This window comes from Photinus pyralis, unplaced genomic scaffold, assembly GCF_008802855.1.
Source record: "Photinus pyralis isolate 1611_PpyrPB1 unplaced genomic scaffold, Ppyr1.3 Ppyr1.4_LG2, whole genome shotgun sequence".
NCBI lineage: Eukaryota > Metazoa > Arthropoda > Insecta > Coleoptera > Lampyridae > Photinus > Photinus pyralis.
In genome coordinates, this window is record NW_022170403.1 from 79473 (window position 1) to 105813 (window position 26341).

The following is a 26341-nucleotide window of genomic DNA, read 5'->3' on the forward strand; positions in this document are numbered from 1 at the left end:
TAAAGGTACATTTACATTCAATTCAAAGTTGAATTGGCACAAGAATTTACGAAACTATCATTTACATTGCACGCGCCTTACATTCTCCTAACCTCACAATTAACGGTCAGCTGATTACTGTTTACATTTTATAAGTTGTCTTGTGGTTATTGAGAAATGAATAATAATCTCCATAAAGCAGTTATTTTGGGTTCTTTGGGTGTTGCAGTAGCCTTGCTAGCTCGTGATCGTGAAAATAAAAATAAAAAACAAGTACGTCGAAAAAGGAAGATGTGGGTTAAAGACATATACTTGAAAAGAAAGGAACAGGGCTTATTTAACAATTTAATTAAAGAGATGCAACTAAGTGACCCTGTCTTGTTTTTCAATTTTGCACGCATGAACGCCACCTCATTTGAACGTTTACTATTGCTGTGTGGAAATTATCTTACTAAACATTCACCAAGAGAAGCTATACCACCTTCGCTTCGCTTGATGCTAACGTTGAGGTTTCTTGCTACAGGCGACTCATATCCAAGCCTAGCCTATGCATTTCGAGTCCATCCTTCAACTATATGTAACATTGTATGGGAAACATGTCATATTTTATGGGCCGTTCTATCTCCAACATATTTAAAGCCACCTTCAGAAGAGGGCTGGCTAAAAGTGACACAAGACTTTTACAACTTATGGCAAATGCCCAATACACTCGGCGCAATGGATGGGAAACATATTAGAATCCGAGCCCCGTCTAATTCAGGATCAAGATTTTATAATTATAAAAAATACTTCAGCACAATTTTATTTGCTGTATGTGACGCCAAGTATAATTTTATCTATGTGGATATTGGTTCTTATGGAGCTCAGAGTGATGGTGGTGTATTTAGAAAATCCAGTTTGGGGCAAAAATTATTATCAGGGCAATTAAACTTACCAATAGGTTGTCCTTTACCAAACGATCCCAACAATTGTACTGTTCCAACATTTTTTATTGGTGATGAGGCCTTTCCTTTGCTGACCAATCTATTAAGACCTTACAGCAAACGGGAGAAACGTATGCCTGAAGATCAACTTATTTTTAATTATCGGTTAGTTTATAGTAAGTATCATGTTGATATCTGAATATTTTTAAGGTTGTCAAGAGGAAGACGGGTCATTGAAAATACCTTTGGCATTATGGTTGCCAGATTTCGAATATTTCTTCGCGAAATACATGCTGAACCAGAAACAGTTGATGCAATTGTTAAAGCAGTTGTATGCCTGCATAATTTTATTAAAAGTGAGAAAATTGACATGTATTATAACAGTTCAGTTGTAGACAGGGACACAAATGGTACTATTCAACCTGGCAGTTGGCGAGATATGGTCAGTGAAAATACAGCATTTCAATCTGGTACTGTACGTTTTGGGAACCGGAATGCTGCTAAGGCTGCCTGGAAGCTTCGTGACTACATTAAAGAATATGTAAATGGCGTTGGGGGTGATTTATGTCCATGGCAGTGGGATTGTATAAAAAGAACTGAATAATGTAGTACATAGAAAATAAAATTTATTTTGAAATTCACATTTAAATAGGATTTTAGGAATATAAAAATAACTTGTGAATTTACATTTACACAATTTTTCTTTTTGTTTGTAATAATCTAATTAATGTTTCATCCATAAATTCATTCGCTTTATCATATGGCCACTCTCGAAGTTCTGCACACAAATACCGTGCAAAATCTGTGAATTTATCATTGGCTACTGCACTGTTGCTCACCTTCTCAATTGAATTGCTAACTTTGGAAAGTATTTCAATTACAGGATCTTTTCCATTATCTTGGGTAATTTTCCGCTTCTGTGTTCGTCGAGGGGGTGTACTGCAAGCTGAAGTTGATGGCAATACAGATGAACTCATTTCATTAGATGGCACAAGTGTCACATCCGCAGCTTCTTCAAGTTCAATACTACTAAAAAAACAAGTTTTTTATTTACAATTACTTGCATAATTAATCACAACTCACCTTCTACCTGTATCGCTCAATGAACTGGACTGCGTACTAAAAATCGCACTATTAATTATTTGTAATGATATTATGAACTTACCTCCTTGGTGTCACATCATCATACATATATTCAAAGAATGACATAAATTGCCATTTATTGGTTTGGAATGCAGGAGCACCACTTCTAGACATCATTTCTAATTTATGTTTTTCCCGATTGTATTTCTCCTTAAGTGATTTCCACTTTCTTTTACAAATGTCGACTGCAAATTATACAATATAATTATGCTACATGCAGTTAGGTACCGAGTACTGACTTACCAGTTGTTAGCATGGTACGGGCAATATTTTCATAAGCCGTTTCTTTTAACATTCTGTTACTATATGCCTTGCTGCTTGGGTTGTAAATCGCAGGGTAGTTGCAAATGCATTTTAGAAATAATTCTTCATTAAACTCAGGTATTTCTATCACCACCTCGGATTCACTCTCAATACAATTCATATTGGAAGTCAAAGTATCAATACTATTGTGCCAGCTACGAAAACAATCTCCTAGTTGCAGAACTTTAATTAAAACGTGATTATGGATATGGATAACAATGTAAACAATCAAAAAATATTGTCAAAAAAGAACACTAACCTATAAATTTAACGTTCTGCTTGAATTCTTCAAGCGTGCTTGCGCCACTTCAAAGTGCACTTCGAAGTGCGCTTCAAATTTCCGCTTATGTAAATGGTAGTATGGCCACCACATTTGACAAGCTGTCACATATCAAGAGAAATTCGACTTTGAATTGAATGTAAATGTACCTAACGCTGAACGCTAACGATAAACGCTAAACGCTAACGCTAAACGTTCAAGCAGCGAAAATTTGATGTTTAAACATTATCATAATAAAAACAAAAGAATAACATCAAGCGACTTAATTTTTTTATCAACTTTCCATAAGAAGTAACTAAAACATGGAATATCTCGGAAACCGTTTGGAGCAGCTTTTGACATTTTGCATCAAATTAAAGGTCTTGGAAAAAAGAAAACAAGGGTAAAGAACAAAATGGGGGGTGCCATTTGAAAAAATGGAGTTACGGATATTTAAAAGTTTAAAAGTTGAGTTGAGAGCTTTGAAAAAGTGACGTAGTCTCACTTTTTTAGACTCTTACGTTACGCATCCCATAAGAAAATTCGATCTTTCCTTAATAAAGCATTGAAAACTATTTTGCAATATCTCTCACCGTTTTCGAATAATAAATTTTTAAAGTTAGGTAAGTTTTTTTTTTTTATTGTAATATCTAAAATTACCATACCTCCGTAACCACGGAAGCATTTAAACAAAAAATATTAGCACATACGTAGTTTTTTATGTTGATTCAAAATTTAAAATCAAAAGTGCATCATTTCATTTAAAATGTCAAAAAAGTTACTCCCCCCTCTAAACATTGAGAAAAGACACGGTTTTCGAGATCACGAGAGAGAAAGAGCATTTTATTTCAACCACGAATGTGGTGTAACTGTCACGCAATAACAACATAAATAAAAAACACAATAAAGTGCAATAAATAATATAAATAGGTATCCCTGCAAATTCAATTTTTGACACAAAAACTTGAATATCGGCGAAGCCCTTGGAGCAAACTATGGGGTATCGTTGTACTCCAAATTTGACGTAGAATCCGAAAATGTAGAAAAATAGGGGGTCCCTATTTAAAATAACAAATTTGATGGTTACTTCCGGTATTTCCGGAAGTGTCGCCATTTTGAAAATATTTTAGTTCAATTCATCATGTGCCAAAACCCTTAAAGGGCTTATCAGTTTATTTTCATTTTCAAAGATTTTCCATATCTTTCTAACTGACGCTCGTCAAGAATGACCCTGTAGAGTTTCTGTTCAAGTTCATAGTCACACAAGTTGCGCATTTTGGGAATGTGAACCGCGCACACCTCATAGATTGATGTTTTTTTAAATTTTTTTTAAAAATCGAACAAAGGGAAATTACATTGTGTGCAAACTCCTATATTCGCATTTAAAAAAAACTCACTGTATGTTTGATAGATCGTGGAATAAGTTTTTATTTAACAAATGTACAATGTTTATTGCAGCATCTAACTAATCTCCAGGATAACGTGTAGAAGGTACATGACAGTGAGGGTGTTACACAACGATTAAGATCCATATTTTTTTATGATCAGGGAAAGTGTTTACATTTTCACCTACTGTCATTTCTTTAACTTGTTCTTGATCGGAGAAACTATTGACATTTTCATTTGATGTATTTGGGAAAATTAAAGGAACCGAATTAGCCTTTTACTTACACGAAAAACGTTTCTGTTTTAACGTCCTTGTTTTTGAAGTTATAAACTAAAACTGCATCAAATTTCTTACAATAAAACTTCAGCGGCCCCTTTTTACTTAATTATATAAAAGTAACACAACTAACACAAAATTGCATAAAACCTCTATAAAACATAAATCTAAATCTCGTAAAATTGACGTGTGTCAAAGTTCGTTTCAGAAAACGCACAACTGTCTTGTGATGGCGCTGTTGATGTTCAGATGTTGGCTTCATAAATTTTGTCTTTGCAAGCATGAAGCAATCCAGTTATTTTTTCATCCAATCTCATATCCAAGCTCTATGCTATCAAACGTTTTCCATAACAGAAATTTTTTAACGTTGGTATTTTTCTCTCTCTCGCTTTGGTTCTTTCTTTAATTAAGCAGTCTGTGGTTTTGCGTTTCGAAGTTGGCAATGGTAAATTGTCAATTCGTTGTGTAATTCCATGAAAATATTGTAAAATGTTAAAATTCAAGAACTCCTAAAGCTATAGTCAATGGATTATAGATAAAAATCTATTTTTAAATGGATTTGTGAATTTTTCTTTATGCCGGCTAATCGTGTAAAAGCATGACAAAAGAAATTAAATAACGGACTTTGTGTATGTGTCACGAAGTAGCCATTTTGCTATACAAATGTTTGCCTGCACTTTAAATGTAAACATGAATCTCGTTTTATCGAATTTAATTCTTACAAAATATCTTAAATGTGAATAGAATATGACTTTTCGGTATCGAAAAAGTAAGTACCGTCTTTTTGATTGTTTTTATGCCATCTGGAATGGTCCTTGTAATCATCTTGCAAAGTTTGATTTGCCTATTTTGGCGCCAATTTGAATACCCTGAAACAAACTAAAAGTGGTCTTTTTAGAATAACGAAAATGGCTGGCAGTGAAGGCTCAGGACAAACAGATTTACTAAGTGGTTGGTCGTGTGTTGTGCACAGACCAAGCGAAGATCCTGAGCCCTCCGAATTGCCTAGTACTGTAGATATGGCCGCCTTCAGTTCTGGATTAAGTGTTGAACCCACTCAAAATCCTAACAATGAAGACTCTTGCGACTCTGACAGTGATTCGGATTCAGACTCAAACGTAAGTTACAAATGGTTCATTGCTTAATTTTTTTAATTCATTTGTTTTACAGAATTCCGGCAGTGACGTATCAGGTTCATGCAGCCAATCGGATTCGTCAGATTCAGAAAGTTCCAGCTCCAGTCCGGAATCGTCGTCTCGAAGTTCTTCTCCCGAATTTTCCGTTACAAGTTCACAAACAGACGGGCTACGACTTAAAATTGCGACTGTACGGAAATCATGCACGAGTCCTGTTGAAAAAACAAAAACTTTTGGAGATGCAAAATTTTGTGATAAACCTCAAAATGTACAGACAAAAGTTAGCAATTTAAGTTCGACATCGGATAGTCCGAGTAGTTCCAGTAGTGAATCAGAATCTCAATTGAATAATAAAAACAATGTTAGTGCAGTGCACAGCGAAAAAAGTAATGGTGAGAAAAAGCCCTCTGTTAAAGTGCAAACTACTTCGGTGGAAAAGAAGACTGAGGCAAAACCAGTTAAAGTTAATGCAGTAGCAGTAGCTAAACCTGCTAAGTCCAAAATTAGATCAAAAAGAGCTCAAAAGGTATGTACCTACAAATAGTATTCTAGATTATTTATAGTAGGGGAGTCCAATAGGGGATTTTGGGATTTACTCGACCATGTCAGGTTCAAGTAAGTGGTTAACTACATGTTGAAAAGTGTGCATTTCAGTAATGTTGCGATTTGAGCATCACACAAGGGAGTGGGAAGGTAACAAACTTGCAAAAAAATCGTTCAGTTGCCATTTTCGAGCGTGTTGGATTTTTTTTTATTTCGAAGGAAATAATTCAAGAATGACGATAAATATAATCTTGTCGATTTCCAAAGTACAACAAAGTCTAATTGTCAATAAGGTGTGTTCAGCAGGTGAAACAGATAGATATTAAACAAGTGCAGACGCACCCCCACCGGTGAATGGATGTACATCATCTAACTTTTTCCCTTTCTACCATCTAATCTACATAGATGAATAGGTTCCTACGACGTTTGAGTAAATCCACATTGAGTCGTGGGCTCCCCGACTATTAGTATATAATCACATGGGACTAAACATATGTTGAGAGTTGTTAAATATTTTTTATTGAATTACTTGTACTCGCAGACCTTCTTCTACGTGTCGCAGGAAGTCTGGTCCATCAGGACAACAAACTGTTGCCCTTTAGGATCCTCCTTCCGGTCTACTGCATTTCAGGGATTTGTGTACTTAGTCGCTTAAGTATCCTTTTCTTGTTCCTCTATTTTTAACTTTTTTTTTCTTGCGCCGTATTTATTTGTAATACAAAATCACACTCAATATAGTATGTACTGGGTGACCCAATAAGACTGTTCCTCTGTCATATCATATCTCGGGAACCGTTCGTCGTATGACTTAGGGGTAAAAAAATTGATTATAAAGAATCGCTGGAAAATATTTTCAAGTTCTAAAAATGACCACCAGAGGGCGTAACTGCCATCTTAAATTTTAAAATTGCATTTTCTTTCAATTTCGCGTAATAAACTAAACATTCTTTTTTCACATTTTTAAAGAGAACCAGTTTATGTATCATTTTTGTAAAAACAAAAACTCAGTTATTTCAAAAACAAAGATAGTGTGGGGCGTTTAATTGTTTTTCTCGTTGTTTTTGCAATAACCTGCTTTATCTGCTTAACCGTTTGTAACAAATATGATATCGTTGGAAAGAGCATTCCTTGGGCAATAAGAATCATCCAAAATATAGTTAATTTAGTTGAATCCTTCTCCATCAGGGGGCTAGTTTTGACTGACCGAAAACCCCAAATGGGCAAAGTGTATAATATGTATTAAGATTGATTAAAAATTAAAAAATTCTAGTGCTGAGATGATTTTAAAAAAAGTTCTTCCGAATTTTATTAATGAAACTAAAATTACAGGAATTTAAATTGTATTCAAGTTGTATTTATTAGTTGAAATCTCAGTTGAAATCATTTAAAATCACTTAAAATCTGGTGTAGGTACCATGTTTAAAGGAAAATTCCTCTTTGGCTCGCTCTTTGGCTAGGGTAGTTTTCAAAAAAACATTTCTGAGAGGGCCTTTCGTCGCAAGCCCTGATATTAGCATTACATATTGCAGAGAAAAAATTTATACGTAAAATGAACCCTCGAATGAATGAATGAATCAGTGTTGCATGTATAGGTAAAATAATAAGTTTTCCATTGCACATCATTAATTTTATGTTCGACTCGATCATAATACGCTGAGTTATGACACTGTTTAGCGTCCATAATCTGCTACTTTATTGGACTAGTCCATAATGATAAAGTAATTTGGACTCCTGTCACTGTCAATTTCTTTGGAAAATGCATTTTAAAATAACGATCTGTTTTAAAGAAGAAGTACACGGAACAGAATGTTATAATTTTAAAAACACATATCTATATTATACATTTCAATAATTATACTAAATTAATTGTAATAACACAGTTGTTATTGTTGGTAATGTTAATTCCCGATGTACCCTTTTGATGCAATATTTCTGTGGTCTCTACGGCTTTTAAATTTATAAACGAAGAATTTGCCATAACGGTTTCCGTTCCCAAAATTTTGCTGGCAACACTAATTTTAGAATTGTCAGATTGGTCAATATAGCCTTCCGCAATAGTTGATGAACGCCATCCTCCATGGCGCTTTATATCCTCCAGTCGTGCTCCAGCATTTGCCAGAATATTGGCCGATGTATGACGAAAGCAATGACTCGTGTACGCTGATGGATTTTCTACTTTAAAAATTTGGCCACAATACTTGGTACACTTGCAATTTTGTGTACCCCTATTGGTTGCACCGTGCATTTCTCTTTCGCGTAGTTCACGAAAAACCTGCGATGAGGTGTCTTTGGAGAACGAAGTGCCATGTATTTTCGAATTAAGTCATGACAATCATGAAAGATCGATCCGTCTTTGTTTTCGTTTCCACAAGTTTGACTATAAAGTGAGCTTTATGATCTTCAATATTCGTGGTCTCCAATGAAACTAATTCCTGTCGCCTGCATCCGCCAGCTACTCCGAATATAAGAACTATCTAAAAATAGTAAATTATTATTCAGGGCATACCCTTAACAGACATGTAGGTACCTTTTTAACAAATGTTCTTTATTACTAGCTTTCAGCAAAAACGTATTCACATTTTCTCTGTCCAATGTCAAAGACTTCTTAGCTTTATGACCTTCTCCTTTTCTTTTAAGGTAAGGAATTAGGCTGGGAAATTTGCTTATATCCACTCCCTCATTTAAATTAATTGTCGATCGTAACATCGAGTACTTACTCCATAAAGAAGAACTTTTATAGGAGACCAACTCACTATTAAAGTACGCCAATATACAGTCTTCCGTGGTGCAATTGATTTTCTTCCCCCAGTACCACCTTCTGTATTCCCTGTATGCCGCCTCGTATACAGTTTTTGATTTGCTTGGTAAAAGCATCTCTCTGGCATTGCAGGCTAATTGTTGTATACTGTTGGACCCATCAATTTCTTCTGGATTCATAATTAGGGCACAGAGAATTAGTTAATACCCAACAAAATTGACACTACACATCAACAGATTTTTTTCCAAACAACACGTATCTATGACAACACAAAAGGCACACTATGTTATTTCTGGTTATTAAATAATGAAATCTATACCAAATTTCAGCAAATTTTCAATACATACATGAACTACATTTTCCGAGTCGAACATAAAGCTAAGTATGTTACTCGTACATAATCAGACTTTATTATCTCGTCTTTTTCATTGGCCTCGCGCGCAAGCGCGCTCTGCCAATAAATTCGACTCGTCCAATAAAGTCATAGATTATGTACTTGTAACATAAATAGCTATTCTGACGTCGTTCTTATGCAGCGTTGACATTTAGTATACCTCGTAGTATACTATAGCACCTCGTATAGCACAGATCTACACATACTGTGACTATAGTTTACAAATCATTGTATCTACTGCTTGCACATTTGACCTACTAATCATGTAGTGTCAACAATTTTAGAATCGCTTTTACGTGCATGAAATTACCTTTAATTTACAGCTATAAAACCACACGTTTTTTATAGCACCCCACCCAGTACCTACTCATAGTTAATATATCCATACAATCTTCAAAACTTGAATCAAATAAACATTAACACAAGGAAATTATACAAAAATAAACCCACCAGACAACCTATATAGGTTACCAAATCTTAGCTCTATATTCAGTTGTCATTGCAAAACGCCGGATTTCCTAGTTTGCCGTCTATGTAACATAGTCCAGTCAAATTAGCGCAATTTTGGGCAAATAAAAACATTAATTGCAAAGGTAACAAGGGACCTCAATGGTGACGCTCTTTTTCATAATACAGAATTAAAGTTGCTACCATTTTTTTAGCACTGCTATCAAAATTCTTTGTCATCGTAATAAATAACACTTCACAGTACGACAAAAAGTTGTTCTGAAAAGAACAGTTTGGTTTGTGGAATTGAGAAGCTTGATAAAAAGGCAAGAAACTACGATAAACTAGACGATTCGAAGCACCCACAAGGTGAGAGATAGCAACATAACCTGACATGCATAGTAGAGAGTCGCGCCAACGTCGCATTTCTGTGCCAACTGTATAATTTTAAATAAACTGTTTTTAACTTATTATAACAACACATCTCATTTAAATATTTAGATTGGTACGTGACATTATTCCAGTAATGACGTGCAACGGCAAACTTGTTATTTTACTTATACTATTTGAGAACGTAAAAGTGATCTTTATTGTGCTTTTGTTTTGGATAAAAATAAATCAGTTTTATGACGCACACAAAAATGCCAAATGCCATTGAAACCATTTTCGACCCCCTTCTATATTTATGGTGATGTAAAAGGTATTTCATACTTTTCAGACATTCCATCTCGCATTCCATAGATACTACTATACACCAGATAATGATGAGTCTTGAAAGGACTCAATAATTGATGGGATCATATTTTTTGGGAAGTAGTCCAAGGTGGCTATTCGTTGGTGACCTTGAGGATTGCCTTGACCATTTACTCTATGCTTGACCTCAATCTTCAAGGTTATTCCGAGAACTTTGAACGAGGCTCCCTGGTTTTTAACTCTGAAATGAAAAGTGCGGAAGTGTTACCATCAGACAGTTTCTTATATATCAATTGTTTTGCACGATCAATTAATGTAAAAATCTTAACACGAGAAATTTTTTGTAAGTTACGATATGATCGTTTGCTTGTTCTTATCGGTTAGCGCCAGACATGAAACGGCGACATGTCCGGGCTGCATGAGGAATGCTGGAGAGGACCTACCAGTTGAAGTTCCTTATTTTCGCCCTAATCGTACGGACTCCGTAATTTTCCTATTGAATTGTCTTGTTTGTCCCTTGTCTTACAGGTACCCACGTCCTAACCAGAAACGTGTCAAGCACTTTTTCACTGTAAAACTGTTGTCACCATACACAACACCCATTCTGTGATGAATCTCGATCGGCTACACCTCTTCAGTTGTTAAAAAATGCACAACACCTCCCTGTTACTTTAAACAATTCTTACACGGACTGCGAATACCTTGAATACCTTCATGACATAACTGGGAGGGGGGGGGGGGGGGGAGGACAACAAAATTTGATGGGAAAACCTACAAGGTATAGTTCAGGATTCTGGGACAATTCCCTTAAAAAGGAAACAGATACTTGTGTAGCATTGAAATCTTTATAATTTAGTTCTCTTTAGTATACATTTTTAGTTTACCGTAATCACCAAACGCAATTTTGCCAAACTGTAAAAAGGTTGTTATAACTATGGACCGGACTTATATGCATGAAAATAAGTCAAAAATGCACATATATATGCGCAAAAAAGCATGAAAAATTAAATAATGCACAAAAATCATTGAAATTTCCTTAATTCAACATTTCCCCAGCCAACATTCGTCATCTCATTTGTTGAACTTGAAAATGTGAGTGCAGTATAAATTAAGGCTGAAGTGAACACCGCCGATAAACTTGGGCGCCATATTATTTTTTTTTATTTCATTTATTTTTTTTTATTCTTTTCCTTTTCTAGTTGTTTTTTTTTTATTTTTTTTTTCAATTTTTATTGTTTTCTTTTGTTCTGTTTCTATTTTATAATGCTTATTTTATTTGATTTATTATTTGTTTATCTTTATAATTTACAAAAAAAATATAATTGTTGCAATTACTACCATTGGAAACTTGTTTTGTAATAAAAAAGGTTTAAAAAGTTAATAAAATGCTAATCTTTCTTAAATATGCACAAAAATCCCAAAAATGCAAAATATGCACTGTTTTCTTTGCGCCAATGTGATTCCTTTTTGTTAGTTCGTGTAGGTAAATAATTATTTTATTTTGAGCTGCATACAATATTTACGGATTGCGTAAAAGCATGAAATCCGGTCTCTAGTTATAACTTATGTGTGCGCCTGCGATAATTTAAATTCTTAACGTTTGTGTTTAATTTGCTTTTATAAGAACATATACAGAGCGTTTCCGATCGCGTGGGATTGCATGGGTAACTTTCTTATTATTAAAGATAGACAATTGGTTAAATGGACAATGGCCCGTATGAATAAAAGTAAGCAAATGCTTATTGCAAAATTCAAAGTAAATACTCGTAAGTGCCCCTTTATACTGGTTTGTTTAGCAGCGCTGCACTGTGTCCTGCCCTTCTGCTTAGCAGCGCTGCTAAGTCGCCCAGTGCGAAGGAGCACTTACGAATATTTACTTTGAATTTTGCCAGTATAAGCATTTGCTTACTTTTATTCATACAAGCCATTGTTTTGCACTTTTAGATGCTTATTTAAAATTTCCTTGTGGAAATTCAAAATGTCGAATAGGTTCGACGTAAATTCAAAAAAATTGGTCATTTCCTTTAACGTCTTATCATCGAAAGTATAAGAGATATAAAAAAAAGTTTTATATAAAAGTTAAAAATTCAAGATGGCTACCTTTGAGGAACATTTACCAACCATTTACAAATTGTTGATTTACCGTCCGTTTATTTACAAAAAATATGATTTCATTTTTTGGGGTAATGTTTAGAAGTAACTTATCTAGAAAACTGTCGGTTTGCTTTTTCCATAAACCGTTTTGTTCGAGAGTAAAAAAATAAAACAGATTAGCGCAATAATCGATGCAAAACATCTAATCTTTCAACAATCGGTATTCAGTTGCTATAAACTTTTTTTAAAAAATAGCCCGAACATTTTGTAGATAAAGGTTTAAATTTATAAAATAGTTCTTAAAAAAAGTTTTTTTTTTTAAAACAACTTGAGTTTTTATGGCGGGCGCTCTTATGGAAATTTACTTGGGTGCAGTGGATACAGAAGACTCTTAAATAGGCGCCATATTGGATTTTTAGATTATTTGATAGATTTTTTAATTCTCTTTTCAACGAGCTATCATAGCATAAGATTCAAAATAAGGTACCAGTTATTTCAACGGTTTTTATATTTTAATCTAGTAGCCTGTGATGAATTAAAAAAAACAAAATCTATTCGAGGCAACAAAACAATGAAAATATTATATGCCGAAGTCTGCAATCCGCCAACATTCTTTCTATTTTAGAACCCCCGGGTCTCTGTAGAAGTGATGGTAGACGAGTAGATGGTTCAACTTTTATTCCATGGAGTAAAGGAAAAATCCTGATCTGGGATGCTACAGTACCAGACACTTTTGCACCATCATATATTCACTCCTATTCCAAAGAAGCTGGTACAATTGCAAAACAAGCTGCTAAAAGAAAACTAAACAAATATAAGGACCTTGTCACAGATAATTACTTATTCGTTCCCTTTGCTATCGAAACTCTTGGACCATGGTGTGATGAAGCAATATATCATTCATTGAAGCTATAGCTATAGCTTATTTTTCTAACTGTGGAGTGTTCAAATCGACATAATGAACATTACTCGTCACAGGGAAACCTACATGTTGTAGTTTCATGCCGAAATCAAGTAAGGTTTTAAATTAATGTATTTTATGACATAATGGGAAGTCATATAATTGGACCGGTAATCTTCGATGGAACTTTAACTGCTCACCATGATTTAGAAATTCTCCAATAAACTTCCTTAAAGGATTTACTACATGTATGTTTTGCAGAAAGGGTTGGTTTATGGTACCTACCAACAACTAAGCTGGCTGCCCAGGTCTATAATAATAGTAATAATAATAATAGTAATGTACACAACTGCTCGAAGCCTTTCTAAAGGCGTGTTATAGCATCAATGGCAACACGTTGCCTAAAGTAAACTATCTTGAAGTGTGTTTCACTAATAATGGCCAGTATTTTAAACTTCTGATGTAATTATTTTCATTGTTTTGTTGCCTCGAATAGATTTTGTTTTGATTTTTTTAAATTCATCACAGCCTACGTGATTAAAATATAAAAACCGTTGATATAACTGGTAGGTATCAATCTTATGCTACGATAGCTCGTTGAAAAGAGAATTAAAAAATCTATCAAATAATCTAAAAATCCAATATGGCGCCTATGGAACTTTAGAAAGTTCCTCAAAAGTAGCCATCTTGAATTTTTTTACATCAATTCTAAATTAAGCGTAACAAAGACAGTAACTTTTGTATCCCACATTGTATATCATTTTGCGCTCTTAATACACAAATAGCTATTTGTGCATGCGCAATCCGATTTTTTGACATCTCTGTTAGTTATGAACCGTATTACATGAAATTTTGTATGTAGGCACCTCGAATAAAAGTAAAACTAATACCGAATCAAAAAATTTGTGTTGCGCATGTGCTATTTCAAATTTTTTATTTGTTTAGATATTTAAATGAAATTTTGTATATACGGACCTCGAATAAAAATAAAACTAATGCCGATTCAAAAATTTGTTTTACAAGCTATGCTGATCTGGTAGGACAGAATCAATCCCTTAAGATGTGTTGTAAAATGATGTATGTTCAAAGATCTCGAGGATCGTTCGGTATTCAGTTGTATCGGATTTTTATTTATGTTACCATTTGTTTAAGTATAATAATAAAAAATGTTTATTTGCAGGTATCACTTTCTCATTGTTCAAGTAGCTCGAGCTCCGATTCAGAAGACTGTTCAGGATCTGATAGAACAATGTTAGCTTCTTGTAGTTTACAAGAAATTCGACAAGAAGATTTGGCAGCTATTTTACCTGATCAGCAAGAATGTGATACTTTTGGAGGATTTGACTGCAGAGCGGACAAGAACTCTCCTCAAACAGGCAAGGGAACGAACATTTTTGTAAATCAAGTTTTTTATTCTCTGCAATTATTAAGAAGTTTGAAACAGTACTGGTACAAAATTTTGTAGTTATTTATTTATTTATGGTCTCCCTCTTGTTGTGGGCCCTCAACAGGGTTTTGTCCAATTACAGAGTGACCTACATAATGCTTTTTAGAGCTGCACCTGCAGAAGATCTTAAGTTGTTCTATACTACTTTGGTATTTACCCTAATTGGGAGTAGCCGGCAGAATGCTCGAATCTGATTTAAGGAAATTCCCATCTTTGCCACAGATGAAAAATTCACCTCAACTCAGGTTCGAACACCCGACCTCCCGGCTGTGTAGCCCAACTTTCTACCACTGAGCCACTCCGTAGGAACAAATAGTTCTTTCTATTTTTCTGGAATTTAAAATTAAATAGTTGTTATTTTATAGGTGATGGTTCTGGTTCAGACATGGAACTTCCTCAACAAGCAGTGAATGCTTTAATACAGAGAACAACTGAAAGTTCAAGCGAATCAGAATCTCGAGTACCTCTGAATCCCAATAGTCTCTATGCAAACAGTTTATTACAACAATTTGTTGCTCAAACTCAATTATTAAACGTTCCAAGTTCGACAACACAATTAAATTCAAAAAATAATGTGATTGCACCTACTTCATCTCAGGTGGACAATACCGGTGTTAAGACGGAAACAGAAAGCACAAAACGTAAGCGTGGTCGACCAAGGAAGACAAATACAAATTCGGCACAAAATAGTTTAAATACTGATAAATCCCAAACTGTAAAATCGGTGTTAACTGCAGAATACTGTGCAAATCCAAATGTTTCACCAGATTCGGGTATTCAGAATTGTTCAGACAATGTTTCTAGTCCAGAATCCAGTCCTATTCCAAATGTAAAATCAAAACTATCTCATGAGATGGAGCAATATTCTAGTAAATCTACAGAAAATGACGCCACAAAAAGTAAAAACAGTTTGATGGCAAATACTGTTAAACCAAAAGAACAGCGAAAATTACCCGTGACGTCTAACAGTTTCGATAGAGTACTATATGGAAATACTGATAGAGTACTTTACCCACCGAGAAGAAAAGTAGGTAGACCACCTACAGGGACCCGTAAAGGACCTGGTCGTCCTCCGAAGCATAAAGTTCAGAACTGTTCATCGGCTTTAGGTACAAACCTTCCCAGTGAAGTTGATATCAGCTCCAAACTTAGTAAGGATCTTGCCGAAATCAAAATTGAAAAAAGCAAAAGTCAAGTAAATACCAATCAAGGTATTGTGAAGAAAGATACTACCGACGTTAAAACTAAGTCAGTTCAGAAGAAAACAAAAGCAGGATTACTGCATGAAATATGCGAAAAAGTTAGTAAGCGTTTAGATATCAGTATTAGAGGATCTCAAAAATCGGAAACAAAATATGAAAAAGTATCAAAAGTTTCAAATGTATTTAAAAAGAGTACAAATAACAGAGTTGTATTAGGGAACAAAAATAAATTAGAGACTGCAAAGCCGAAATATACCACATTAAAGAATTATAAGGTAATGCATAGTAAGCATAAGGGAAAAAAGCATAAGAAATGTAAATTCAAAATCTTAAAACCGATCACAACTACATTGCATGATCCGAAATTAAACGCAGAAATAGACAAACTTGTAGCTGATTTTGTAAAATTTTGCAACATTACGTCTTCGAAAATTTCCAAGGAAAATGTACCTGAGATGCTAAAAGTATTGAAAAAGGCTTCGAAAAAAAGAAAGGCTTCTGATTACAGCGAGCGTAAAAAAAAGAAGCAGAGTATTAATAGTACAGTCAATAAAGAACCGAGTTCGAATGAGCAAAGACTACCTTTAAAGAAGCGGCATTATCATTTGGCTAGCGATGTTACGACCCAACCTACCGATCCTGACAGTGATTTGAAAGCCAAACTTATGAATAGCGTGAAGGATGTTAAGCTTCCAACTACATCGAATAAGAACGTTGTGGAGAAAGTTAAAAATGTAAGCAAAAGTATTACACCTACTAACGTGGTAAACAGTACAAAAATGAGTGACGAATGCGTTACTGAAAATAACGCAGTAGGCTGCTCTACGGCCAAAGTTACTAATTCCGCTAATGACTGCGTGGTAAAAATTCCAAAATCAAAAGCAGTTGGTACTCACATTGATGAAGCAATTGAAGCCTGCATAACAAGATATTCTTCATTACCAGTAGAAAAACAAAATCTCGAACTAACACCACCACCTGTTGTAAAAAATGTGACAGAATCTACTCCTAAACTAACAACCGTTGACACTTCAAGTAAGACAATTACTGCAACTACACCTAAGAAACGTCACAGACTGCAACCTAAAGGGTGTAGTCCGGAAAGAGTTAATGCAAGTGAGAGTTTAGCAACAAAGTCCGACTCGACCAACGATTTAAAACAGGAAGTGAAAACTAAAAACACTCCATTAGAAAACGTAGTTTCTGAGATAAAGGTGAAGAAACATCTATCAACAAAATTCGGCGATATAACCTATAAAAAACAAGAGAAAAAGAATGAATTGGTATCGCAGGTGATCACTCGTAAAAAAAATCGTTTGGAAGATTTAACAATGACTTTAGCGAATAAGGTAAATTCCTCATTAACTGAAGGTGTTTGCGATGGCACCTCAAAAAGAAAAAAGGAGATCGTTAAAGCAGATGAAAGTGAAAATTACAAACGAAAAAAAGAGGTTGGGTCTGATACTTTCAAGAAAGAGGTTATGTCGGATGCTTTCGTTGATAACACTCAAAAATTGAAGAAAGCAACTCCTGTGGAAGTAGATCAAAAAACCAAAAAAGAAAGTATTAATAAAGGTGAGTGTCTGACCGAAGTAGGTAATAAAAGGAAAAAAGAAACTATTCCCGAAATTGTCAGCTCTTCCCAAGTAGCAGATGTTGATGAGGCAGATGATAGCAGTCGTAAGTCAAAGAAAGAAGTTAACAAACCTGAAGAAAACCACACAGATAAACATAAAAAGGATCTGCAGGCACCGGAAACATTATCTCGTGCATCAGTAATCAAGTCCCCAATTTCTAGAAAGACTAAGTCATTGGACCATGAAAAGCTAGACTGCATAATGACAGATAAGCCAACTGGTATTTTTATGCCGACCATTGATATTGAATTGCACATTCCTGCTTCAAAAATACAAACAATGCGTACAGGCGATAAACCAGTTTCAGAAGTACCAGAGAAAAAACCAAAAATAGAAATACCCTGCGTCCATATAGAAAATTTGCAAATTAAAGATACGTATAAACGTTTAAATGAGAGTGACTATAAAAGAATTACCGAGGCAACAGAAATATCTTCAAGGAAGAAAACTAGGAAACGCCGTCCCATTAACCGAACCGGTTTTCCTACGGTTAAAAAGAAGAAGAAGAAAAGTACACCTGATTGTAAGGTTTCTCCTGAAGGTACGTATATGAAATTTCATTATTTTTGTTCCAATCTTTGTCCCGTAATGATTCCCACTAAATTTTTGCTGTATAAGTCGACAAATTGCATCCACATTTATCATATTTTGTCCAAATTACTTAACCAACCTCGCAAAGTTATGATAGCTGTATGATGCACTGTGAAGGGAACATCAAATCATAGTTCCTTTTGGATATTTGGTTACAACTTCAACAAAACTATCCAGCTGTCATTTCTAATGGAGTAGCTATATAGGTACAATCACAGACAAAAAGTGAAAGGTTTACTAATCAATTTGGCAAGAAATTTTACTCATGATACTAATTAGCGTTACATTATTAAACTTACAACGAATATTCAAGTCGAAAAAATACCACATTAGTCAAAATGCACATAGAGGGATTGAAAGATATCTTGCTGGGCATAAAGCTCACGTTATTACAAATAACGCAATTGACAAGCTAGACAGTGCCAGAACAACATACTAGCATTAAAATCATTGTATTTTGAATCGGATTGATCACTTTTTGCCTATCGTTGCATAATTTGGTTAATTGATTGTAACATTTCCATTGAAAAACTTGAAGCAGAAGCAGAATTTTTTGAAATGGCTACTCCTTATTGCTCGGTATGACTGTACGTTTTGCACGGGAGTAAATTCATCTCATCTGTCACAAGATGCTTCAAGGATAATATACATACAGGGAATAAAATGATTGAAATTTATTGCTAATTACCTATACGTATTAGTTTGTTGCAGAACAGTATGAGCGATGAAAAATAGGCAGTCTGATAGCTCAGTTGCTAAAGTCGCCGCTTTCCGATTTTTTTTTAAAAGGCTTTCATTAAATTTATGCAACAAATTTTTGTATAAATTATTTTAATTAAAGGGAAGGATGATAGTTATAATGTCACAGTGGAAAAAATACTTATTTATGCTTAATTTATACAAATCGACACGCTTTTTAGTGGTAAGTGGAAATTTGAGAATTCACTTCTGTCGGCACTCACTAAGCACCACATTCTTATTTCTTTTATGACCATTTTTAACCTTTACATACTCGAATTTTATTTTTGAAGTTCCCAAATAATAATCAGAAAAAAATAAAAACGAAATCGACAAACTTCAGTTTTTCTGGCACATCTTCGGAATTAACTCTTTAATTAGGCAACTTTTCTCTAATTTGACCATCGTCGTATCTTTTATGGTTTTGGAGATCACCATCGTATGGTGCCGGCTATGTCTATTTTGAATTTCGTGTAATTCGGTTCACAACTAACGAAAATGTCAAAAGGGCCTTGCCTATTTTTTGGCTGATATGACCAATTCACAAACTCCGGTCTACAAATTTGATAAAGAATTCGTCTGCAAAAGTTCATCGTAATTGGTTCAGTCTTTCCCTTTTAATGGTTGGATGTGAAAATCTAGCGAGCGAGCGATAGGGAAAAAGCATAACAGTCTCGTTTAAACAACTGGACGCTAAAAACAAAGAATCTACTTCTATGTAAAAGTGATTCTTATAAAAGGTGTGACTCAACTTTTGGCATTGTGCCTTACATGTTTTTAGTATCGAGAACGCCCTAACTACAACATATTTTTTAGAGAATATTTGGTCTCGCGCCCATATGTCCTCGGGTCCTTATGTCCCGCCCCCATTTGTCCCGCGCCCTTTCGGCGGCGCCCTAATGTCCTAGACCGCATAGATCATATCTATTCTGTGGCATTTGATAACATAACTCATATTGATAACTGTTTTCAGTAATTCTGCCAAAACCAAACAATGCGGAAAGAGAAATTTGTGATAGAGTTCCACAGGAAGGCGAAAAATATTCTTCATTTTTACAAAGAACGGAAAAATTGAATGTATCGAATGCACTTCTAGAAAAGTTACAGAAAGCAAACACGACGAGTAATAGTAACATTGTAGAGCAAGACTCGAAAAAGGTACCCACAAGTGGTAATGAGAAATCTGAAACTTGTCAATCATTTCGATTGAAAGAGGAGTTATTGGAAGCGACCGCAGATGGTTCAAGTGATGTAGATATAAAAACAGATACGTCCGATGACAAAGATTGCGCTACAGACTTGGACGAGTTAAGTTTAGAGGCTCGCCTAGAATTGATGAATCAAAATTCGGGTAAGATGAATTATAAATGGGGAAGCAGGAGAGGTAGAAATATTTTTAAATACAATAAAGGTTTATTACACAAAAGAAGATTAAGGGATATTTCACCAAGTAGCAGTGTGGATACATTCATCGATAAGAAATTGCGAGAAGATAATTTCGGTTCTGGCGATGAATGCAAACGAAGTAGAAGAATGCCAAGGTGGCGAAAGAAATATTTGCCTGCTGGTTTATTTTCAGATTACTTTAAAGAGGATGAGTGAGTCATGGTATGTTTTAATATCTTATCATATTTTAAATTGTTTTAGCAGTATCCATCGTCAAAAAAGAGCCGAGGTCATTACCAAATCAAAAGTTGCATATAACCCGGAAGAACATCCTTATGGATTACTACCTCCACCTTATCATTGCGGGAAATATTTAAGATGTAGAAAGTTTCCTTTCCAACTGCCGTATGATTTGTGGTGGCAACATACCAATTCCCAATTACCCGGACGTGATATTGTACCATCTTGGAACTATCGTAAAATACGAACAAACGTCTACAATGTGAAAACGGCCGTTGGAGCGTGCGAGTCCCAATCTTGCAACTGCACTGCTACGTCACAATGTGGCGATGATTGCATTAATCGTTTAGTGCTGACCGAATGTCCAGCGTTTCATAAGTGCAACAATCAAAAAATCCAGAAGCACGAATGGGCTCCGGGACTTGAAAAGTTTATGACGGCTGACAAGGTAATTGTGATTTTAATTTTCTCAAATATTTTTTTGTTTATGTTATGAATGGTCCTATTTGTACCATTCCTCTAGTTCATATGTTTACTTTTCATGTACACATTCACATTATTAAGATGAAGATTGGTGTTGTCATCGTTTCTGTAGTGTTTTGTTATATCCCTGGAGCTTCGAACATACAACAGTGTACAATATCGTAAGATATCACTAGCGAGTGGTGACCTCATCCAATTTTATTTCTAGTTTAAAATTTTGACCAACTAGTACCTACCTATGCAGGGAACCATCTGTACCTATACCATATTCATTATTTTGGAAAAATAAATTTTTTTCTCGATCTTTTACACCTTTGAATAGTAGATATTTTAAAAAATGTATTATCAACAGTAAGTGGTTCTAAGACCACTTCTTCTTTCAGTTCTCTCGCAGGGGGATTTTTCTTGAAGACTCCTTTGATAGATTTTCACACAATTTTCTATGATTAAATTAGATCCAATTTCTGAAAGCGCATTTCTTAGGTTTTACTTGCTGGGAGGTCCAAATTTGTTATCCTTGGGTTTTTATCATTACGATTGAACTGCGCAATGTTAACTTTGTTATTTATTAATATATTTTGTTGAATTTTTAATCACAGATACTTGTAGTAAAGGCAAATATAACGCATATTGTCAAAATCATATGTGCGCATGCGCAGACTGCGCAATGCCTACTTTCTTATGTATGGAAATATTTCTTTGAAATTTTAACCAAAGATGCGTATATAAAAGCAAACGTATTGCGTATTGTAAATAGCAGATTAATAAGCACATACACAGGACGCGCAATGTCAACTGCGCAGTAAGTGTCAACTTCCTTATTTATGAAGATATTTCTTTAAAATTTTAACCATATATGCCTCTAGTAATGAAAAACATAACGCACATAGGTATGGCCTTTGGGGAAGTATTAATCAATTTATGGAAAATGCGCTGAAGTTACTCGTCTTAGGGCGAAAACCTTTTTACTTGTTTAAAATATGTATGTGTTAATTTAAATAAAATGTGTGATTTTAAATGTTAGTTTGATCGACATCCACATCATGGTTTGCCAACATAATCTCCTACAAACGGTTTTAGTTGGTACCAATGTAAGGAAATTAGTTAGAAATCCAGTTTCTTTTGTAATAGAGCACCAGTCTGTGACTGCTCGACCTTTGTTATTTTATAAAAACTAAAAGTTTCTCGGCGCATACTTCCAACATTCCATTCTATGAATTGCATCTATTAGGGCGCGGGGGAGCCAATTGGCCGCTATAGCCTTCCAAAGATCATACTACACTAGATAGCCAGCGTAAATGCAAGAGTTGTTTCGTGTTTAAGTAGTTCCAGAAAAATATAGGGGGCTTTCAAAGTTAAGAACGTAACTGATTCATCCGAAGCCGTCTTCGTACGAGTTTGAATCATATCATAGATACAAAGAATGGTTATTGTCTAAAGACGAGACATGTACATGACCTACTGAACATTCCTCACGTTGATTATGATAAAACTACATGCGTATACATGGGCGTCATTCAGGAAAAGATAGGTCCTGTTACAGACAGAACGTTAAAATGAAAAACATAATTTGTGAGGATTTACACTTTCCCTTTGTATTTTTTTAACCAACGCCAACAAATAAATTTTCCAAATTTTTTGGATGAAATGATTATATCTTTTTTCTTAGCGTAATTTTGTCAAGGTTTTAGTTTCAGGTACTTACGATACTTTACCTAATCTTTAAATACCTATATACTCAGGCATATTTACATTGCAACCGTACATTTATCTAATTTAGATTTGTTGTAATTAAACATTTTGTGATTAGGTAAACGAGATCCCGCTTAGTCTCCTACGTAATAAAATTGTGCCGAGGTAAAGCGTGTCCGAATTTGCTGAAATCGATCTCATTGAACTTAGTTGGTTTAATAATAATAATATAAACTCCTCCGCGATTCTTTTTTGAAATCAGGCTGGGGGGGGATTATTGATTTTATCTTTCAAGGTATTCGCACTAAAGGTCTCAACGAAAGGAACTGTTTTTAACCTCCTTTCTCCCTTCCCACAAATCAAAATGGGGGGGATTGACTTTATTAAGCGGCAGAGCAAAGCGATGCAAGCTTTATAGGGGAGTTGTTGGTATCCGTCTGTCCGTGAACACGATAACTGTCAAACGCTTGGATCGATTTGGTTCAAACTTTGCACAGTTGACCTATACGTTACAAGTAATAAGCCACTTGAAAATGGGTCAAATCCAATGACCCCGTAGGGTCACACCGAGGTGCTCTGCCGCTTTTTTAAATGCTCTTTATCTTTATGGGTTTATTTTTAATACGTCAGGGTGTCTTGGTTACGCGAAGGTTAAAAGGACAATAAATAACTTCATAAAATTCATAACAAATTGTACCTTTATAAGTATTGAACAAAAAACTGTTAAAATCATGAGTATGATTTCAAATTTTGCAAGTTGAAAATCGGAATTTCTCTATAATAGGATATAGAATGATTAAGGAGCACTTTACGTCGTAGCAACCCCTTGCCAGACATCCTTAAGCTCAATTCACATTATCGGTGACGTCATGGTGCAGTCAATTATTGTAGCATGTATTCCTATGAACATGTTTTAACCGTAACCTGCTCTGACCTGTAAATTCTTAAGTGGCAAGTAACTAAACCAGTACTGTTACAAACATATTTTGGCTATTTTCACTCGACTCTCAGCTACGTGATCCTGTGCTGGGGTCGTTCGGCCTTCGATCCTTACTTTACCATGCCTATATATTCAGAGCTGTTTAATACAGGCGAAAAAAGAATGTTCATTGTATGATTATGGATCCTTACTGCTCAGTCAAAGGAAGAGATGTCCACTATTATATCAAAACATGCTACAATGTGCTACCAAATAAATTCTTTTTAACTATTCTCTTGTGTTTGTCCATAATTTGTTGTTAACTGTTGGGCAATAAAAATAATTATTATTAATAAAACGTTAATTTCCGGTTTCGTTTTGCTTCCCATTTGATATGTGCTGTGAAAAGATGCAGCTAAGATCAACAATATTCTCAATTTGATAAAATTACGTAGTATATTTAATCACAAAATTATGTCTTGTTGACAAAAACTGTTTTTCTATTCACCACAAGTTACGATAAGGTTTTTAGCGCATTTTTTAAGAATTAAAAAAAATGTACTATTGTTTGCGTTTTGTCCGTCCGTCCGTCTAGACCCACTTCTACCGTTTTGAACTACTTTAGGGGAATGGTTCTAGAGTCCTGGAATTTGTTGCAGTAGGAAGCCTATACCTTGAAGGTGTGCCAGACGGTCATTAAATTTCGCTGTCTAAAAGAGGAACCCCCCCACGAATTATTTCCTGAGATGCTGTTTTTGAAAGTAAAACGTGCATAACTTTTACATAGGTCTCGACGAAAGGAATCGTTTTCTCCCAACTACTGCCCTTCTTTCTCTTATCAAAGTACAGGGTGGAACTAGTTTTATCCTTCATGGTACTCTAATAAAAGGTTTCAACAAAAGGAATTAATTTCTACCAACCATACCTCTCTTTCTCGATCTCTTATTGTGATCTATTGTGAAGTATATTCCTTATACCTCAAGAACGGATTCTCGGAAGAGGGTAGGTACTCACAAAGGGCGATTGAAACGTCTGCAAGAAATATATCCATTGGCAATGTCAAAACAAAAGCTATTTCGGTTAAAAAAAAAGTGCTTTATCTGCACAAGACCTGTGCACAAATTATATACTTGTTTTATACCAGCTCTCAGAAGTTGCCTGTTTTTTAGATACTAAATGATGGTTTCATTTGTATTGTATTCTCAGTATTAACATTTGTTAACTTCTTATGTCATCAGCCATCACATACAAACTTGCATTTTTTGTTTCAGGGATGGGGCATAAGAACTAAATTGCCGATACGGTGTAGCGAGTTCATACTAGAGTATGTTGGAGAAGTAGTTGCTGATCATGAATTTAAAGAAAGAATGGCTTTAAGGTATGCGCATGACATACACCACTATTGTCTCCACTTGGACGGTGGGTATGTCATTGATGGTCACAGAATGGGAGGCGATGGACGGTTTGTGAATCATTCCTGTGAGCCAAACTGTGAAATGCAGAAATGGTCAGTGAATGGGCAATTTCGAATGGCGTTGTTTGCTTTACGTGACATCGAAGCGGACGAAGAAATTACTTACGACTATAATTTTTCGCTTTTTAATGCTGCCGAAGGTCAAGAGTGTAAATGTGGCAGTTCAATTTGTAGGGGCGTAATCGGCGGAAAGTCGCAACGTGTGCGTCACAGCATCTCGAGTACTAATTCCAGTATTTCAAATGACAAGACGGGAAGAGTGGGTCGACCTAGAAAAAATCAAGCCAAGCGTAGCGCAAGTGGCCCCAGAGAATTGCCTACCGCTCCTGTGCAAACACCAGTAGCCCCTACGCCGCTTATGAAACCTTTGAGTATTTCACAGAAAACGTATGTTCGCGACCATCACTGTTTCCTGGTACGAAACTTACATAAGGGCAAACATACTCGTGACAGATCACTATGCAGTCTCCCGCAAGTGAATTCTTGCACTCCCGGTGATCATAATCCAACGACTTTTATGAACCACTTGAACGCATTGAGGCAGCCACGCAATATGAGAACTAGGAGACTAGCACAAGCCGAAGATGATCCCAAACTCAAAAAAATGGCGCAATTGGCAAGCATCTTAAAAGATTTCCTGAAAGCAATTACCACCGCAAAAGGTATGTCAAAAAATATAAAAGGATTTTAATAGTTGTATGGATTTTAGATGAAAAAAATGAATTATTATGCTCGTCATTTCTGAATTTACCGTCAAAGCGAAAATTACCCGAGTATTATCAACGCATAACCGATCCTATTGATGTGTCAACCATTGAACAAAATGTGGCAACTGGAGTATATTGTTCAGTGGAAAATTTCGATGCAGATATGAACAAAGTATTTATTAACGCCGTCCGTTTTTTTGGTCGTACCTCTGAACCGGGAATCGCGGCAACAAGATTAAAAAAGATATATTTTGATATGAAACAAGAGAGTCTTTCAAAATTAGAAGAAATTATTGGGGAAAAATTGCCTAGTAATTTTATTCCGAGCAAAAGAAAGAACGAGGAGGAAGACGTTATTCGTTGTATTTGCGGAATGTACAAAGATGAAGGCTTGATGATTCAGTGCGAAAGGTGTTTAGTATGGCAACATTGCGAATGTGTTCAAGCAGATGTAAACGCAGAAAGTTATCATTGCGAAGTTTGCGTTCCTAGACTGGTCGACTATGAGATTGCTCTAGACGAGTTTACGGAGCACGGTCATAGGTATGAATTGCGATCCTCCCATTTTGTTCACTAATCTGTATTTTTA

The 26341-nt window shown here is 35.2% G+C and overlaps 4 protein-coding genes across 10 annotated transcripts in view; 2 read left to right on the forward strand and 2 right to left on the reverse strand.

Annotated features, from left to right (window-relative positions):
- The first annotated feature begins 6 nt into the window (after nucleotides 1-6).
- Nucleotides 7-1588, forward strand: LOC116162861 (putative nuclease HARBI1). The gene is made up of 2 exons (XM_031476600.1): nucleotides 7-1067; nucleotides 1113-1588. The coding sequence occupies exons 1-2, from the start codon at nucleotides 157-159 to the stop codon at nucleotides 1504-1506; spliced, it is 1305 nt and encodes a 434-aa protein (XP_031332460.1). The 5' UTR covers nucleotides 7-156; the 3' UTR covers nucleotides 1507-1588.
- LOC116162864 lies at nucleotides 1504-2773 on the reverse strand. Of its 4 annotated transcripts, none has more exons than XM_031476609.1 (5): nucleotides 2608-2773; nucleotides 2289-2503; nucleotides 2068-2230; nucleotides 1986-2021; nucleotides 1504-1931 (listed from the first exon to the last, which is right to left on the reverse strand). In XM_031476609.1, the coding sequence occupies exons 2-5, from the start codon at nucleotides 2467-2469 to the stop codon at nucleotides 1592-1594; spliced, it is 720 nt and encodes a 239-aa protein (XP_031332469.1). In that variant the 5' UTR covers nucleotides 2470-2503; nucleotides 2608-2773; the 3' UTR covers nucleotides 1504-1591. The 4 variants fall into 4 exon arrangements, with proteins under 4 accessions (XP_031332469.1, XP_031332468.1, XP_031332467.1 ...); XM_031476608.1 differs by having other exon boundaries at nucleotides 2289-2519; XM_031476607.1 differs by having other exon boundaries at nucleotides 2289-2531.
- A 1930-nt stretch (nucleotides 2774-4703) lies between these two features.
- The window catches only part of LOC116164449 (histone-lysine N-methyltransferase ash1), a 40225-nt gene continuing 18587 nt past the window's right edge, over nucleotides 4704-26341 (forward strand). The window contains exons 1-10 of one of the 4 annotated variants that reach the window (XM_031478637.1): nucleotides 4704-5039; nucleotides 5169-5388; nucleotides 5441-5932; nucleotides 14417-14612; nucleotides 15049-18063; nucleotides 19825-20449; nucleotides 20499-20925; nucleotides 24843-24895; nucleotides 24950-25707; nucleotides 25755-26295. In XM_031478637.1, the coding sequence (XP_031334497.1) occupies nucleotides 5179-5388; nucleotides 5441-5932; nucleotides 14417-14612; nucleotides 15049-18063; nucleotides 19825-20449; nucleotides 20499-20925; nucleotides 24843-24895; nucleotides 24950-25707; nucleotides 25755-26295 (6317 nt within the window). In that variant the 5' untranslated portion in view covers nucleotides 4704-5039; nucleotides 5169-5178. Of the gene's footprint in view, nucleotides 5040-5168; nucleotides 5389-5440; nucleotides 5933-14416; nucleotides 14613-15048; nucleotides 18064-19824; nucleotides 20450-20498; nucleotides 20926-24842; nucleotides 25708-25754; nucleotides 26296-26341 lie in introns of all 4 variants that reach the window. The other 3 variants (XM_031478638.1, XM_031478635.1, XM_031478636.1) reach the window with 3 other exon arrangements.
- Nucleotides 8127-9178, reverse strand: LOC116164450. Its single transcript, XM_031478639.1, has 2 exons — nucleotides 8477-9178; nucleotides 8127-8423 (listed from the first exon to the last, which is right to left on the reverse strand). Exons 1-2 carry the CDS (start codon nucleotides 8884-8886, stop codon nucleotides 8420-8422), a joined length of 414 nt encoding a protein of 137 aa, XP_031334499.1. The 5' UTR covers nucleotides 8887-9178; the 3' UTR covers nucleotides 8127-8419.

What these genes read in the sequence shown, in the direction of transcription:
- LOC116162861 (XM_031476600.1), top strand. Translation starts at nt 157, where the DNA reads ATGAATAATAATCTCCATAAAGCAGTTATTTTGGGTTCTTTGGGTGTT. An exon ending in CAACTTATTTTTAATTATCG is followed by an intron (nt 1,068 to 1,112) that starts GTTAGTTTATAG and finishes AATATTTTTAAG; the next exon opens with GTTGTCAAGAGGAAGACGGG.
- LOC116162864 (XM_031476609.1), bottom strand. Translation starts at nt 2,469, where the DNA reads ATGAATTGTATTGAGAGTGAATCCGAGGTGGTGATAGAAATACCTGAG. An exon ending in CCGTACCATGCTAACAACTG is followed by an intron (nt 2,231 to 2,288) that starts GTAAGTCAGTAC and finishes TATAATTTGCAG; the next exon opens with TCGACATTTGTAAAAGAAAG. An exon ending in GATGATGTGACACCAAGGAG is followed by an intron (nt 2,022 to 2,067) that starts GTAAGTTCATAA and finishes TGCGATTTTTAG; the next exon opens with TACGCAGTCCAGTTCATTGA.
- LOC116164450 (XM_031478639.1), bottom strand. Translation starts at nt 8,886, where the DNA reads ATGAATCCAGAAGAAATTGATGGGTCCAACAGTATACAACAATTAGCC.